The sequence below is a fragment of the Diabrotica virgifera genome, chromosome 5 (assembly GCF_917563875.1).
Source record: "Diabrotica virgifera virgifera chromosome 5, PGI_DIABVI_V3a".
NCBI lineage: Eukaryota > Metazoa > Arthropoda > Insecta > Coleoptera > Chrysomelidae > Diabrotica > Diabrotica virgifera.
Window position 1 is genome coordinate 243342817 of NC_065447.1, and position 18710 is coordinate 243361526.

Genomic DNA, 18710 nt, shown 5'->3' on the forward strand with positions numbered 1-18710 from the left:
AGTAATTTGTAAGCTTTATTTTTTATTATTCTTTATTTTTAAGTGTATACTGGACAATTTTGTACTTATGAACGAATAATAATTTTATATGTAATTACGTGGCTAATAGTATATTATTCAACGAGCATATGTAATGATGGCTATTACTCACGATGATGAAGTTTGCGACACGAGCCGTAGGCGAGTGTCGTAATTTATCAGAGTGAGTAATAGCCATTACATGCGAGTAGAATACTATACTTTTTCTACGACCTTTTTTTATTTTAATTAGTAAAAAATTTAATTATCAACTACTCGAGATTTAAATTATGATAATTTACAAGAACAGCTAAATGCTATTTACCCCTAGTACGTGGCTGAATAATTAATGCCTACTATTACCAAATTATTATTTATTGTAAAAATACAACTAGAAATAGTCAATATAAGTTCTATTCGTTTCCGAAAAATTATAAGCTTAAATTTGTACTTACTGTCAATTAATCTAATAAATAGGAAATGGCTGTTGTTGGTGGACGTATTTCAATAGTTATAATGTATATTTACATTTAACTATATATAATATAATAATATAACAACTATACATAATATATTATAACATATTTAACACAATATGAAATATGACTTGAAAAATAAACACAATATTAGTTATAAATTCCAATTAACATAAACAAAATGAGCTAATGTCACTGTCACTAAAATAAATGATAAACGTCAAAATTTTTAGTTGATTTTTAGTAAACAAGATATAAACGTAAAAAATATACTGACATTGTTAAAGTTAAAATTCCTTTAAAAATTTTCGATGTTAATTATTGATATAAATTACAATAATTATTGTACTAAATAAACAACTTTAAGTAATTTTCTTTGAAGTTAATATACGGATTAATATTAAAAGTGGCATGCGTCACTTGAATCTAACTTCAGCCCGTGAGTAATGACCCGTGAGTAACTTCAGCCCGTGAGTAATGAATTATTACTCACGGGTACAGTAATGGGTGCTATTATCTATGAAAAAATATCGAATAATGAGCATGTTATTAAATGGTCGTAGAAAAATTAAATTATGTAGGTAGTACAGTACCTTTTTAGATGTACTTAAAAATGAAACTGAAAAGTTATTATATCGTACCTTGATTTAAGACAAAGACATGTAAAAGTTCGCAGTAGGCAACCCAAATTACACGGCGCAAAGTAGTGGGTCAGGATCTAGAATCGAGTTTACAGATGTGATTTGAAATTTAAAAATAACTAAAAAATCTCATGTAAATATTAAAAGAAAACAAATTAGTAAAAAAATATTTCTAAATTTATAAAAGACTGAACAAAACAATTTAGTTTGTACAGAATAAAGCAATAAAGGGAACTGGGCCAACTGGCTTTATATCCACTAAACCACTAAAAAAATCGATTTCGGTGGCGTACGATTTCGATCACCGATTTTTTTCTACGAAAGAAAAGAGGTTAGGTTATTTATATACGTTTTGATTTGATATGTTTATTTGATAAAGAAAGAACTGTCCCAAATTTAGAAATTTGTTTTATAAAGTATTCAAAAATGGTGCGACAAACCAGAGATCGAAGTAGAACACCCGAAAGAAAAAGAAGGAGGTCGAGATCAAAAAGTAAAGATAGATCAAAACCGTCCCGATATAGAAGAAGCCGATCCAGGGAGAGGGAATCCAGAGATACACGTCGAAGAAGTAGATCTAGATCAAGAGAAAGACGAGACAGAGATAGAGAACGAAGGTCTTACAGCAGAGAAAGAGAACGTGAGAGAGATCGTAGGGATAAGGAAAGAAGGGTTGAGAAGATTTCAAGAAGAAAATCAAGATCTAGATCAAAGGAAAAGCCCAAAGTAGATGATACTGGATTATCTTTTGATCCAGCTAATCTGGATAAAGAGGAAGAACAAAAGAAGCTGGAAATGGAGATGGTTAAAAGACGAGAACGGATAGAAAGATGGAGAGCTGAGAGAAAGAAAAAGGAACAGGAGAATTTAAAGAGAGAAGCCAGTAAAGTTAAATCCGAGCCTGATACAGAAACCATTATCAAAAAGTGGTCACTGGAAGATGATTCTGAAGATGAAGACAAAAACGATAAGGTATGTTATCAAAAATATTTTCTATATTTCTCTTGGTTAACCCCTCCGGTAGCCACATCTTGTAAAATTACATAAGAGGACACACTGTGGTACCTAATGCCGCACATATTATTATAAAAAACAGTATTAGATGTAGATCAGAGGAGTATGAAAACTGTCTCTTTGACAACTGTCACTGATGTCTAAAGATGGGAAAATATGTAATGTAATGTTAATTTATATGTGTATGTTGATAATTTCTACCTCTATTAGTTTTATCTCTTTATTTCACAATGTCTTATGATTCCTGTTGCGTTATTTTTCCTGTTATTAGCGGGCACATCACTGTATTGTGGCCAATATAATCTAAATTAAATTTCACCAAGGTAAGTACAGTAGAACCCGCTTATTAGAATACCGGTTATAGGAATATCCTGGTTTAAGGCATAGAAATTTGAGGTCCCGAAACATTTCTACTAGCCACGAATGATCGGTTATTAGAATAACTCGCTTATAAGAATAATTTTGCTTGGCACGAAGGCTATTTCATTAACCCTTTAATCGGCAAAATAGAAATAGGGGATTTAACTTTCTGAAAATTTTGGTTTCAGGGCTATTTTGCTACGTGAAACACGAATGGAAAGTAAATTTTTTGATATCGTTAATGACTCAGCCACAAAGTGGAAAAGAAGAATGCCGGCCGTACGGCCGGTATATCGTTCTACAGGAAAAAATTAACTAGTGCTCTTTTATTGCTTATAAAAATATTTAAATTGTTATTGACAGTACAATAAACGCAGCGGAGATGAAGCAGCTAAGAAAAATAGCAGGAAAAACGAAATTGGACAGAATAAGAAATGAAGATATTAGACAAAGACTGAAACAGGAATCGATAATAACCAAGATACAAAAAAGAAAATTAAAATGGTATGGACACATTAACAGAATGGACCAGGGAAGACTACCAAAGCAGGTGATGGAATCGAAAAGATATGGTAAAAGAAGGAAAGGGAGGCCAAGGAAGAGATGGATCGATCAGATTATAGAAATTGGACAGGAAAAAGGAAAATCACATCAACAAATGAAAGAGTTAGCAAAGGACCGCAAGAAATGGAAGAGATGGATAGAAGATGAATAAAACCTCCAACGCCCCTAAGGAGCATAAGGAGTTTCGAGAAAGAAGAAGAAGAAATTGTTATTGATATAAACTTGATAGAAAAAATTAACAGGTAAATATTAATGAAAGAAATACATTAACGACGGATGTGGTAGTCTTTCCAACAATTCTTGGCACCGGAATGACATACATGTAGTTGACATTTCAGGCAGAAAGTGTGCGTTTCTGATATCATGCAGTATTTGTAGGCCTTTTTACTACCTGGAATCCGTTCAGGAACATGATCTACTCCGTCGTAACATACGTCTTTAACAGGATGCGCTGCCTTTATACCAGCTTTAGTACTATTAGTAGTGAGCGGTGAATTTCAAGGTCGACCAATGGGTCTTTTCTGAACAGAAGAGCACAGACCTTGAGCAATTTTCACACGAAATTGGAATAGTCTTATGTTTTCTTCTTGTGAAGCTCCTTTTTCTTTGAAATCTGTTTTCGCAGAATCTCCATTATATGATCTGATACAAAATGAACGCATTTGTGACAACCATATCCTGAAAATGGTAAAAGAAGCGTTTCATTGCATCCATTGTTTTAATGTGCCATTCACTTCGCCCCATATGAGATTCCATGAGGTCAACTCAAAGAAAGAGAAAAAAATAGTATTGCATTGTGACTTTCCGTGTTTTATTAGCATGCCTGTGCCAGTGAAGCCCCCATTGACGGTTATTTGTGGCTCCGTAGCTTCTACGGTTGGTAACAGGGATCTGGGTTTTTTCTTTGGTGTGAATTTAGTGGTTGTTACTAATTGTGTGGAAGTTGATGCAATTGGTTCTTTTGATGCTAACGGTACAGGTGATACTGAAACGTCCATTTGAGCATCCGGATCAGTTGTTGGAACTTCTGGTGATGTATTTTCTGATATTATAAGTTCCGGCAAAGTTAATGTTGCCATTTCAGAAGTAGATATATTTGCATGTGGTTCTGAAACACCCACTAAACCTTCACTAACTTCAGTGATATTACTTAGCTTTTACAGAAGGTTCATGGAGAGCTCCATATCAATGATATTTTCAAGTAAACAGGAAAAAATTATCTCATCGTTCTCAGCTGTGAGAACATCCACCTTGTAGTCATAATCCGGATCAGCTATGCTATCATCATCATCTTCATAAACTATCTCGTCATCTGAATCAAGATTAGAGTTCATGATCTCTTCGATTTGTTCATCGGTTATTGTATAAAGATCTTATTTTGTCCTTTTTTCCGCATCTGTCAGCTCGTTATACCTTTTCGCACCATACTTTCTTCATCCATACTTTCCAGAAAGGAAGAAATGTGTAAATAATAAAAATAAAATAATACAAATATGTACTTTTATTCAAATACGCGAAGGACTTATTTTACCGTACACCGACAAGCCGGCCAAAAGGCGGGTATCACTCAACACTCAAAAAACAGCACTAATTTTATATTTTTCACCAAATACGCTAGTAAACTATTAAACAAACACTATAAGTACTTACCAAAAAAAAATATGAAATCAATTGGACAACTAGAACTATTTTATTTTACAGTTCGATTACACATGTTCAGAGCAATAATTTCTACGTACGATTCAGATGCATGTTTCCACGTTGACCATATTATCTCTTAAGTAACTGAACCTACAACTTTTAAACCGTTACCACTGGTTGACACTATTCTTGCCGAAAAGCGGTGTAGTCGATGTGAGAGCAAATAAATTTTACATTTTAAAATAATTCGATTATTTTAATGCCGGCCTTATGGCGGAATTACCGATTAAAGGGTTAAGCGGGTTCGACTGTATTCATTATTCTAATAGTGATTAACATGCATTAGCTCAAATTTGTCACATCCAATATTGTCCGCAAATGGTAAGACATGTAATGTAATGTAATGTTTATTTACGGACTTACCATTTTTTTACAAATAAACTTAAATTTAACTTAAAGTATTAAAGCACAATGTGATTACATAAAAAGGTATTTTCGATCTTATTCTTAATAGTACTTAGTGATAAATGAAAAAAATCATTACTATTAAATTTGTTTGCATTTCTACACATTCTCTGTAAGGGTTTATTTACAGTACCTATAAGTTTGATTATGAAATTCTAAATAAAATAAGTCTTGGGATCTGGTGTCTCTACAGGGAGTACAGAAGTAAACCTTTTCCAAAAGAGCATCAATGCCTCCTCGTATTAATTTATATATAAATGCTACATCTAGCAATATTCGCCTTTCTTCAAGAGTAGGCAATTTAAGTAAAGATTGTAAAACAATGTATTCAATTTCATTTACAGGTATTCTCAATTTAAATGCAATAAATCTTAAGAACTTTTTCTGTACTCTTTCTAACAGTTCTTTGTAGCATTTATAATGTGGAGACCAAATACTGCTACTATATTCCAAAACTGATGTAATAAGGGAACAGTAGATGTTTTTGAGACAATAAATATTATCAAATTCAGAGAGGCTACATTTCATGAAACCTAAAAGTGTCATGGATCTATTAGAAACGTAAGAAAAATGGTCCCTGAAGCTTACTGTAGGGTCAAAAATTACCCTAAGATCCTTAAATGTTGTGATTACCTCTAAAATATTCAGTCCAATATGGTATTCAAATGAAATCGGATGTTTGTTTCTAAAAAATCGCAATACCTTACATTTATTTATGTTCAAATTCAAAGCATTTAATTTACACCAATCCAATAATCTACTCAAATCATTCTGTAATAAACTACAGACAATTTTTTATGACTATAAATTTTTAGATCATCAGCATAGATAAGAATATTACTATGATAAAAACAATTTTTAATATCATTTACAAAACAATTAAAAAGTGAGGAGATAAATGTCCACCTTGTGGAATGCCAGAGGTTACATTGATAGTAGATGACAAAAATTGGTTAATTTTTACAACTTGAGTTCTATCTGTGAGGTAGCTATCCATCCAGCCTAATAATCTTCCATGTAAACCACCATTATATAGTTTAGAGATTAGGACAGTATGATTAACTCTATCGAATGCCTTCGAAAAGTTGGTATAAATGACATCAACCTGGTCATACTTTTCAAGAGCATCCAACAAAAATTCTTGTAAAACTAAAAGATTGGTAGTAGTAGAACGTCCAGGAATGAACCCATGTTGGTCGGACATTAAAGTAGGATTCAATAAGGGACTAAGTTTTGCAGCTACAACTACAGCTACCTCCTGCTTGATTTCTACCTGGTTTTCAAGAGGGGATCTGTATGTACTCTTTAACAATATGTTATCTTTCAATAACAACTTAGTGTCATAATGTTAATTAATTTTAATACTTTAATTATGTAATTTGAAGGCCTTTAACCCATTAACACCTACGGGTACCATAATATGGAGCCATCAAAGTCTATTTACCACATTGTTAGGTAAAATATCGCAGAGAGATTCGGCCCATTTGTAGCTCAAGGTTACCTCTTCTTGAATGAACAACTCAAATTTAGTTTTATACCTATTTTTCAGTGTAATAATTTTTTTAATTTACGGTTGGTCTTCTTTGTGCCAAAATAAGACATTTGTTCCGTGTAAGTGTTTTATTTATTACTTTTTGAACTAGGATCCTCGTTTTTGTTTTCAAAAGATTCTCTACAAACTTTAATGAATAGCTTGTACAGGTTTTCATAATATTTCATCTTTTGGTTTTTTTGTGATGAGGCCAAAAATATATGTGTTCCCAAATGAAACCGCCAGGCGGTTTGCTTGATATGCTGTTTTCACTATTATTTTTTTTCTTTTCTTATTTTTAGAGGAACTTCTTTGAAAGAACATCTCGATATAGCTGTCGGGAAAATAAAAGTAATAACAATCTTTTTGCCGTTTACATAATATCTCCATATAGTAACATTTTGACAGACGAAGATTCGGTAAATGAAGATGACGAGGGTTTTATTGATAATCTAAATCGTAACCAGTTGTCTTCAACTGCGAAAATTGTATTTTCGAATGATACTAGAATCGAAGGCACTGCTAAAGAAATGAACGTAGAAGAAACCACTTAGATCCACCCCGTACTAGGAGAGCAATTTCATCTACGCCAACTGATGGAGGTCTAATTATGTTCATGCTGCAGCAAAATGCAGATTTTTGCGAAGAAAGGGATTTGGTTCCTACAGTGTATGATTTTCCAGAGTCTGATTACTCAAAGTATGCTGGTCCAAACTCTTCAGAACTTTTTAGATTACACCAACTAGACCTGTTCTAAATGTATCTAATAAGATATAAAATCCCACCGAAAGCACCAGGAAGAGTGTATGCAGCTGCTAGAAGTGACTTTCAAATTGAAGATATTCAGTACAAGGGATTAAATCATTTTGTGGTTTCTATATCAGAAAACAAAAGAAGATGCGTACAGATTGGATTTTCAAGCCGAGGGAGAACAATGTGCTGCAAATATGATGTGGTCCTTTGTATTGACTGTTTTCGCAATTTTCATACTGCAGTATGGCAGTATCTTTTAACAAACTAGTGGTCCCTTATGGGAACAGTTTTTTTCTCAATTATTATTTCATTTACAAACAATTTTCTTCTTAGGTTTTGTACAAAATACTGTTAAATTTAACGATTTTTAATAAATTTTGTCGAAAATAAAAAAAATTCTCAGCATTAATGGGTTAAACCCCATTCTATGGCTGGTTCCATTTATTGTTGCATAGACATTCTCACTGATGACGATCCGATAAGACTGAAAACGTTTTGAAATTTATAAACCTATTTGGATATTTAAAAAAAAATTATACCATTTTACATTGGAAGTGTTTATTGTCCTTTTCATGAGCATTTTTCAGTGCGTAACAAATGATAGGAAAAAGGGTAAGTCCGTGATAATACACATTTATGACATTTATTCTAACATGACATTTTAGTTAAATCTGACAGTTGTCACATTTTATTTTCAATTTGGAATAAAAACAAATCAAATGTGTTTCTTGCATTCATAAAATTGTATTTTCTTTGATTTGTATAGTCTTATAAATTATACAGATTATATTTGTAATATTATTATCTAATTAAAAAAATATTTTTTTATTATGGCGCCATCTATCGACAACTAGAATAATCACCGAACTAGAATAATTACCAAAGTAATCACCGACGTGCCTTTTTTGGCACCTGTGTCATATACAATTTAATGCGTTAGAAAGAAATCGAAAAACTGTGACGCACTGAAAGATGATCATGAGAAAAAGAATACTTACTTCAATCATAAGTTTTTATAACTATGGTATACAGCCAAATACAGGGATTTTCCTTTTAAATTTTAAATATTTTTTGGAATATATTATTTGTAATTTATGGAATATCCACATTATAAAATAGAAGTAATTAAATTGCACAATAAGTTTTTGTAATCTTGTTTGTGAATAAATGTGTGATGAAATTGAACTAAAAACCTTGGCATTTCTCTTAAAATTCTGGAAGACTATCTAAAATTAAGGAGCTGAAGTAAGTTGAGACAATCAGTATCGTTATTTATAAGTTTAAATAAGAAAAGTAGATCACATTTAAGGTAAATGTACTAGTGGTTGACATTAGAAGAAAGAAATATTTTTTAACATCAAACCAACAGTGTTGAACTTAACTAAAAAAAATTATATTCAAGTAAGTAATCTAATCCTGAATATTCTTTCTTTCTCCCCTTCCTAACTACTTTAGTTTCCATTCACCCATCTCTTCTATTCTTTTCTATTTCCTGTCATTATTTTCAATTCCTCGAGTGATGTTTCCTTAACTTTTCCCGCCTCTACTAAGTACTTGCTTTATCCATTTTTTTCTTGGTCTGCCTCTTTTTCTTTTTACAGTGTCCTTTGCTTCGTAAACTTTTCTTGTAATTCTGTTGGCTTTAAAGAAAAACGATAGTTTCTTGTTATTGTCTATTCGAGCACCTCTCCAGCTTATAATTATTCAACTCTTCGTTCTACTTCACCGCAGAAAACAATGCATTAATAAATTCTTGGCCGACATTCATTTTATGCACGTCCAAATTGTCCAAAACAATCAAACTGAAAACGAAAAATAGAACACGATCTATTTCATGAAACATGTTTCAAGAAGATAAAAATGTTTCATGGGCATGAATCACACTCGTTTCATAGATGGGCGGAAGTATATTTGTTTAGCAGTGTTTTATTTCCATGAAACGTGTGTTTCACACATTGGTAGGCGGACTTCTATTTGTTTAGCAGTGTTTTATTTTCATGAAACGTGTTTCATGTTTCTTTGGTGTGCGGCTTCCCTAAGGTTCCAAGCGATAAGTATGTCAGAAATAAAGTAAAAAGTTTGTTGATTCGTGATGTATTCAATAAAAAAATATATAAATTTAACTAGGTACATTATTTCATAATGTATAAGTCTTTTTTTATTTTCACTTCAAGTTTTATTTTTTTAAGCTTAATTTAGGAAAAATATTTTTTTTTTGCTTTTTGTTATGATTTTCAATTTTTGAATAAATCTTCGCTTCATTTTGAAATTTATTGCTTCATTTCATCAATTGCGAAATTCCAAAATTTCGCAAAATTGCAAAAATTTAAAATTGGAAAATTTAAAATTTTCTGTTAACTGTTTATCTTATAATTTCATAAGGTTCCAAGTACAAGGCTTATAGTGCATTAAAGTTCCAAGTACACTGCAAAAGAATCCCTCATTGCCAATAAATACCGACATAGATCAGTTAAACCAGGGTCAATTGCGGCTGAGATCTCGAAACCCGCCAACAAGAACAGCAAAAAATCTTCCAAACAATTTCACAATCGATGAGCATTGGATAAGCGAATGGAACGAAGAAGTGAACAATGCACACCTAATAGGAAATCCCACAGTCAAACTCAACGGTTTCTCTCTTCCGCGCCGAGGATGGTGTAATCTGAACCGAATCAGGGCAGGTCATGGAGTGTGCAATAAATCACTTAACCAATGGGGCATCGCAGACAACCCGCTCTGTGACAAATGCAATGCTGCTGAACAAACAGTCGACCACATTACACAAGAATGCCCAGCCACACGATTCGAAGGAAGCTTAATCGAAATCCACGAACTAACTCCTGAGGCAATGGAATGGCTCCACAGTAACAATATCCGCCTTTAATATTTTCATTTATATTCTTACAATCTATTGTATGTTTTAGCAATGTGTAAAGTTCATACGAATATATATATATATATATATATATATATATATATATATATATATATATATATATATATATATACTGCAGAGTCGTAAAAATGTTACAAAATCACATATTAGAATTTTACTTATGACATTATCTAACGTGACGCGTTGTCACAATTTACCACACTATAGTATAAAATAATTTTAAGATTTACAGTCCTTCCAAAAACGAAGTTATGACAGTTTAAAATTAAAAATTTGTTTCCTAAAAAAAATTATGAAATGGTGTTTGGAACCTTATTGTTCTCAGCCCTCAATATAATGAAAATGTGTAAAACGTTATGATTATTTGCGAACTATTGATTGGAAAAATATTTGATTCATAGTTTCATTCATGTTGCATTAGGTTGTTTGCTACTTCATATTTTACTACACATTCTTTTTTTTAGATGGAAGTTAAGGAAGAAACTAAATCTTCTGGTGATTCCCAGTCGAATGATGCTTCTGATCCACCATCAGTTAGTTCCACACCTATGGTGGTGCCTGCTAAGGAGGAAGTTAAAGCAGAAGATGAAGTGGATCCCCTGGATGAATATATGAAAGAGGTTCAGGCTGAGGTTCGCAAAATAAACAAATTTGATGTTAATAAAAAACCTGGAGAAGCTACCCAGAAGAAAGGAGCCTTAGTTATAGTAACTGGAGTTGCCAAATCAAAAGGTAATGTCAAAAAGGGGGAATTAATGGAGCAGAATCAAGATGGACTGGAGTATTCTTCGGAAGAAGAGCAAGAAGATCTCAAAGATACTGCTGCGAATATAGCAAACAAACAGAAAAAGGAATTGGCCAGAATTGATCACAATAACATAGTTTATATTTCTTTTAGAAAAAACTTTTACGTCGAAGTGCCTGAGATTGCCAAAATGACTCACGAAGAAGTGGAAGCGTACAAAGAAGAATTGGAGGGTATAAGAGTGAAAGGAAAAGGTTGTCCCAAACCTATTAGAACATGGGCTCAATGTGGGGTTTCGACAAAAGAACTGAATATTCTTAAAAAGTTAAACTTTGAAAAACCAACACCAATTCAAGCCCAAGCTATTCCTGCTATTATGTCTGGAAGGGACTTAATAGGTATTGCTAAAACTGGTAGCGGTAAGACATTAGCCTTCCTTCTACCAATGTTTAGACATATCCTTGACCAACCCCAATTGGAAGATACAGATGGACCTATTGCTATCATCATGACTCCAACTAGAGAGCTCTGTATGCAAATTGGAAAGGATATAAAGAAGTTCACAAAGAGTTTAAACTTACATGCAGTTTGTGTCTATGGTGGTACTGGAATATCTGAACAAATAGCAGAATTAAAGCGAGGTGCTGAAATCATTGTTTGTACTCCTGGTAGAATGATTGATATGTTGGCCGCCAACAGCGGTAAAGTTACCAACTTGAGAAGGGTTACTTATATAGTATTGGACGAGGCTGATAGAATGTTCGACATGGGTTTTGAACCACAAGTAATGAGAATTATAGATAATGTTAGGCCTGACCGTCAGACTGTAATGTTCAGTGCTACCTTTCCCCGACAAATGGAAGCATTAGCAAGAAGAATATTGCAGAAGCCGATAGAAGTACAAGTTGGAGGAAGATCTGTTGTTTGTAAAGATGTAGAACAACATGTTGTAATTTTGGAGGATGATCAAAAGTTTTTGAAACTCCTCGAATTACTCGGGATTTACCAAGAACTTGGTAGTATAATTGTTTTTGTGGACAAACAAGAAAACGCTGATATTTTATTAAAGGAACTAATGAGAGCCGCATACAACTGCATGAGTCTGCATGGTGGCATAGATCAATTTGACAGGGATTCAACAATCGTTGACTTCAAAAATGGCAAGGTAAAATTACTTGTTGCTACGTCTGTAGCTGCTAGAGGTTTAGATGTGAAACAGTTAATTTTAGTTGTTAACTATGACTGTCCAAACCATTATGAAGATTATGTTCATCGATGTGGAAGAACTGGCAGAGCTGGAAACAAGGGATTTGCTTTTACTTTCATAACTCCTGAACAAGCTAGATATGCTGGAGATCTCATAAAAGCTTTTGAATTGGCTTCAGTGCCTGTTCCAGAAAGTATGAGGACTTTATGGGAAAATTATAAAACCAAGCTTGAATCTGAAGGAAAGAAAGTACACACTGGTGGAGGCTTCAGTGGAAAAGGGTTCAAATTTGATGAATCTGAAGCTGCAGCTGTAAATGAGAAGAAGAAATTCCAAAAAGCTGCTTTAGGTTTGGCAGATAGTGACGATGAAGACTTAGAACATGACATTGATCAACAAATCGAAAGTATGTTTGCTACTAAAAGAACTGTTAAAGAAATCAAAGCTCCCATTGGTATTGTTAATCCAAATGCCCTTGGTGCTGGTGTAACAGCCGTAGATAAACTTGAATTGGCCAAGAGATTAGCTTCAAAGATCAACTTATCAAAGAGTGTCATTCTGGATACTAAATTTGCAACCCAACAAGCAGCTGAATCTATACTTAAAGGCCGTGGTCCTCAGCCAGCTATAACACCTAAAACAGTAGCTGAGCAACTCGCTGCTAAACTTAACACCAAACTGAATTATCAACCAAAAGATGATGATGATGAAGACCGTAACATGGATGATGATCAAACGTTTAGAAAATACGAAGAGGAACTGGAAATTAATGATTTCCCTCAACAAGCAAGATGGAGAGTCACATCTAAAGAAGCTTTAGCACAAATTTCTGAATACTCGGAGGCAGGAATTACTGTAAGAGGTACCTATGTACCCACTGGCAAAAATCCCCCTGATGGAGAACGCAAACTATATCTTGCAATTGAGAGTACTTCTGATATGGCTGTATCTAAGGCTAAGGCTGAAATTACACGTTTGATTAAAGAGGAATTACTCAAACTACAAACTGCAGGGCATCATACATTTAATAAAGCTAGGTATAAGGTTGTATAAATACTTTTTTGTAAAATATGTGTATTGTAAGAATAAAATAGATTTTTACAAAGATGACCTCATTATTTCATTAAGAGCATAGGCGCAAAATTTCGGGCCAATGCTTTTTAAATACATTGGTTTTTTGAATCTTGCAAAAACTAATAAATATTTTTGAAAAATTTAAACGCAGAATGAAAGATTATATTATTACCGAGGGTCGAAAGTCCCTTAGAATAAACAAAAAATTTCTTTTGAATGAGATGTTTGAAATTAAAAATCACACTCAACTTTCTCTTCTTTTTCACCCCTGTAACTTACTCGGATTACAATAAACATTGTAGAAGATTTCAAAGACTTTCGGCCCTCGGTAATAATGTAATCTTTCATTCTGTGTTTAAATTTTATAAAATACCAATTAGTTTTCTCAGAATTCGTAAGAATGAATGCATTTAAAAACCATGGGCCCGAAATTTTGAGTCTACGCTCTTGACTGATGAAATTTTTTTTATTGAAGTTATACTTCTTTACGGGCGTAATGACGGTGAAATTTTATATGGGAAAACCTAGCGACCGGGCGCATGCGCATTATAACTTTGTTCTGATTGGATGTTCAAATGACATGACAAAAATTATCCAATATGGCAGCTGTGGCACAGCTGTGGGACTGCGTTTGGTTATAATGTATGCTTGTTGCGTTTTAAAATTTGTAGGAAGAGAAACAACAAACAAAAAGTTAGTTAATGGTTATACTGCCTTTTTAAATAGTTTTCATATTATATTTTTGGACTTATTTACATAGAAGAGATGATTGTTTCATGCCAATGTGAAAGCTCATCAAACTGTGCCTAGTATGAGTGCCGCAGATCTCGCTTATTCAAAGCTAAAGAATCTTTCACTGGTAAGTGTTTTATAAATAGTTGATCAAATTTTGTTATGATATTTGAACATAGCCACTTTGCACGACGCAAGTGATTGCGAAATTTATTAGTCGTTATACGGGCTCCGATACCTACCTTGAACCTACCAAAATACATAAGTAGTATGTAATACTTTTATTTACATAATTTATATTTATATTTACATAATATATTGTCTTCTTACTCTATGTTTTGTTGTATTTTTTCAATTCTAAATCATTTCAATTCAAAATCAAAATAATTTAATTTACATAAGTTAAAAATGTCAAAAGGTTAATCTGTTTAGTTAGACGATCTTCGCACATAATGACAAGCTGTCTCTGTGGCGCAGTTTTAATGCGAGAGAATCCCAATACAACGCAAATACCAGCCGCGTGGTAAGTTGGTTCGAATCCCAATAGAAACTTTTATTTTTTTATTTTTTTTTTATACATTTTATGATTGTAAGTATATTTATTATATAATTTTATTTTCAGAACATACGTATTTAGTTAAAAATTTTTCCGACAATTAATGTTCAGAAATCATTTGTGGCATTTTTAGTGTGTTTGTGTGTGTTTTATTTTTTTAATATTTTAATTTTTGGCATTGTTTTAATAAAAATGTTTGAGAAGTAGTAAGTATAAATTAATTTAATATTTAAATAAAATATAAATAAAAAGTATATTAATTTCGTTTATAATCATATTATAATCATATAATAGAAGTATAACTTCTTACGTGCGTATAAAGTACACACACATTCTTTTTTTTTAAGTTATACTTCTTTATAGGCACGAGGGTAAATTTTTATTTTTTCTGGGCGCATGCGCACACTGACAGTATGGTATGAAACTTTATACGGGATCTGGATTGGGTGTTAAAATCATCTGTCAATAATTGTTCAAATGGAGATTCTGGATAAACGAAATGTTGTGTATATTAGTTTTTATTGTTGTGAGGACAGAGACAAAAAGCAAGTTTATAATTATTGTAGTGACTTTTTAAATAGTTTTTAAAAGCAACAGGTACGTACCTTATTTTAAATGTTGCAGTATTGTAATAAAAAATTACAAATTAGGTAAATACCTATTTGGAAAATGTACCTACCTAGCTGGCAGGTAATGCTTTGATTTACATAATTTGATTACCAACAAAAATCTCCATCTAATATATTGGATTTTTTAGTCTATATTTTGTCGTATTTTAATTCCACAAGAATCAAACTTTATTTAATTAAACTAACAGAATAAGCAACAAACTGTCAAAAAAATTTTTAAAACGTTTAGTTGCTAGGTATATCTTCCCACGTCATTCACAATGTCTCTGTAGTTAAATTCTGCGTGGGGTGAGTTCAAAATAATCTAAACGTGATAGACGCAGGTTCAATTCCCAATGGAAATTTTTATTTTTTTATACTTACATTTTATGATTGTAAGTATATTTTTTTTTTCAGAAAATACGTATTTAGTTAAAATTTTCTCAACAATTGTTCAGAAAGAATTTCTTTGGTTTCATTTTTCAATGTGTTTGCGTGTGTTTTATTCTTTTATCTGTTTAATTTTTCGTATTGTTTTAATAAAAATTTTTGGAAAGTACATAGTAAGTATTAAAATTAGTTTAATAATGGAAGTATAACTTCTTACGTGCGTACAAAGTACACACACACATTCTTTTTTTTTTCAATTAGGTATATTGAATTCTTTTTTGGAGCACCGTGTCTGCTTATAATATACCTACCTCTGGCTTTTAAACCAGGATGAGCTTCCTGGATAACTTCTAGTCCTTGTGTCACTAGATGTAACATGCAGCACTTTTTGTGGTGCTCATTATGTGCTTTAATAACTGCCAAGTTATGTCATCAATCATCATCACGTGGCGTCATAGCTCTTTATGAGTCAAAGCCTTCTTCAGAACAATCCTTTAGTCGCCCGTCTCTGGCAACTTTTCTCCATGCTCTAATTCCGATAGATTTTAAATCATTCTCTAATTGTCTTGGTACCTAGATTCCTGGTCTTGAGGAATCGTAAAGGATTTTTACTATGCTCCTGTGAGTGTAAGTTCAGTAAATTGGACAAGATGAATAGCTATGTATTTGAAATTCTACCAAGCAAGTAGAAGTTTATTAACTGAGTCGTATGCCATCAATACCTACTTTTATAAAAAATGAATAACCATTTTTTAGTCTTTAACCATTTAGTCTTTCACCTACTTTTATCTTTAGATATTACAAATACATATTTAGATTTCTTAATTCTTTAGCTCATACTCGATATTGACACAAGAGGGGAGAACATCGATTTGAACAAGAATCTGTATACGCCGTAGAAAAATCTCTCAGAAACAACGCTGTGAGCGACCGGCGATTTTGAAATCTTTTAAATAAATTTCTGCTACACGTCGGGCAGTAAACTTCATTCTCGGGAGGAAAAGTATAGCACTTTGTTCCCTTGTTATACAATAAATAGCTATTATTGGGAAATAAGCCACAATGTTAAAACAAGTTAAAAATGAAAATTATTGACCTTTCGACTTCCACGTATTTCGATAACGATTTCCGAAGTCGAAACATCAATAAAATACATTTTTACCTTAAATTGTGGATTATTTCCATTTCCCAATAAAACCAAAATTCGGAAAAAAAAAATTTTCTGATGGTGCCATCTATAAGTCAGTCAACTAAGCAACTTTAATTACTGAATGTCAATGTCATGATGTCATTGACATGTCAATTGTCATTATATATAAACTATAAATAAAATAAAATGGCCGTGATGAATGTTGTATTTGTGTTGGTAAAAATTAAACAATAACGGCAGTTCTCATTTATGAATTGTAGAATTAATATTATGTGACTATTATATTTAGTTAAAACTAATTTTTTCCGTAATTTCCATATGGTGATTGATATATATTTGTAAAATGTCTAATATACCAGCCTTTGCTCAAATGTCCCCACAAGAAAAAGTGATAGATCGAAAGAAAAAAGAACTACAAGCTAAACTGGCTATTCATCTAAACAAACTCCAAGCAAAAATAAGTCGACATGACCGTTTTGCTCAAATGTCCCAACAAGAAAAAGTGATAGAGCAAAAGAAAAGAGAAATTCAAGCAAAACTCGAAGCCAAACAGGCTTCTAAAGTTGATACAAAAGTAAAAGCGGATTCTTCCAGCAATGAACATAGACGTATACATGCGTTGGATAAGTATAAGGATGAGACAGGACAGTATGTATTCGTTGCTTCCAGTAAACCAGCGAGTAAACAGATTGCGAAAAGGTAAGTTCTAAATCTTCTTCTTCTACGGCACTTCAGCCCAAATTGAGCCTTGGCCTCCTTTATTTTTTGCCTCCGCCCTTGTTTATCTGTGGCTGCTATTCTCCATACATGGACTCCTAAAAGGTTTTGTGTGCCACTGTTTACTGTGTCTTACCAGGGCTTTCTTAGCATTCCAAATGGTCTCTTTCCTGTAACCTGTAAGAATGAAAATGTTCCTTGGTATGATAATGATGTTAGGGCAAAGGCATTTGAGCGTGATAGGGTATATAAAAATTATGTAAACTATAGTAATGGTGGTAATAAATTTATGGAACGGATATAAGATGAAGAGAAATGTAGTTGTAAATTTGCTAAAGCAAAAAAAAGTTAAATATTATGAAAGTATGATTGATAACAATAAAAATGATTCAAAGGAAATGTGGAAATGCTTAAAGAAATTAATAAAAAATAAAGACCAATATATAAATTATAAACAAATTAACTTTGGAATGGATGAAAGTAGAGTTAATGCAAATAATGAAAGGGAGGCTGCATGTTTGTTTAATACTTATTTTACAAAGAGTATTGAGGAGATAGTATCTAGCTTTACCAACTCTCATGAATGGTCTGATGATAGTTTACCTGAAGTTGAATGCTACATGAGTGAATTTCAGCCCTTAACAATATGTGAACTAAAACAAATAATATTTTCTTTAAAAACCTGCAAAAATTTAGATAATGTACTCAATTCACAATTTTTAAAGAAAACTTTTGAGACAACTGGCTATGCTGTTCTTAATTTTGTTAATTCTTCATTAAAGAGTGGAAGCTTTCCTAAAAACTTAAAAATTAGCTCTATTACACCGGTCCCAAAAACCCAAATGAAATCAGAAGTATCTGCATATCGACCAATCAATACACTGCCTTGTATAGAGAAGGTACTTGAAAAAGCCGTTTACAACCAAATAATTGAATACTTTAATAAAAATAATCTTTTCCTCGGCAATCAGTCTGGGTTTCGAAAGGGTCACTCATGTGAAACAGCAATACAACTTACCATCTCGAAGTGGAAACTACTTATTGATAACAATAAATTTGTAGTAGCTGTATTCTTAGACTTTAGAAGAGCTTTTGAAACTATAGACATAGATTTGTTAATTAAAAAATTGAGGTACTACGGTTTTAAACAAAGTGTTATAAAATGGTTTAAC

The 18710-nt window shown here is 32.5% G+C and overlaps 2 protein-coding genes across 3 annotated transcripts in view; both read left to right on the forward strand.

Annotated features, from left to right (window-relative positions):
• Window positions 1–1463: 1463 nt before the first annotated feature.
• Window positions 1464–13421, forward strand: LOC114325105 (probable ATP-dependent RNA helicase DDX46). The gene is made up of 2 exons (XM_028273044.2): window positions 1464–2107; window positions 10824–13421. The coding sequence occupies exons 1-2, from the start codon at window positions 1562–1564 to the stop codon at window positions 13362–13364; spliced, it is 3087 nt and encodes a 1028-aa protein (XP_028128845.1). The 5' UTR covers window positions 1464–1561; the 3' UTR covers window positions 13365–13421.
• A 3570-nt stretch (window positions 13422–16991) lies between these two features.
• The window catches only part of LOC114325103 (uncharacterized), a 78431-nt gene continuing 76712 nt past the window's right edge, over window positions 16992–18710 (forward strand). Inside the window, exon 1 of one of the 2 annotated variants that reach the window (XM_028273043.2) lies at window positions 16992–17520. In XM_028273043.2, coding sequence (XP_028128844.1) covers window positions 17165–17520 — 356 coding nt within the window. In that variant the 5' untranslated portion in view covers window positions 16992–17164. The remainder of the gene's footprint in view (window positions 17521–18710) is intronic. The other variant, XM_028273041.2, reaches the window with a different exon arrangement.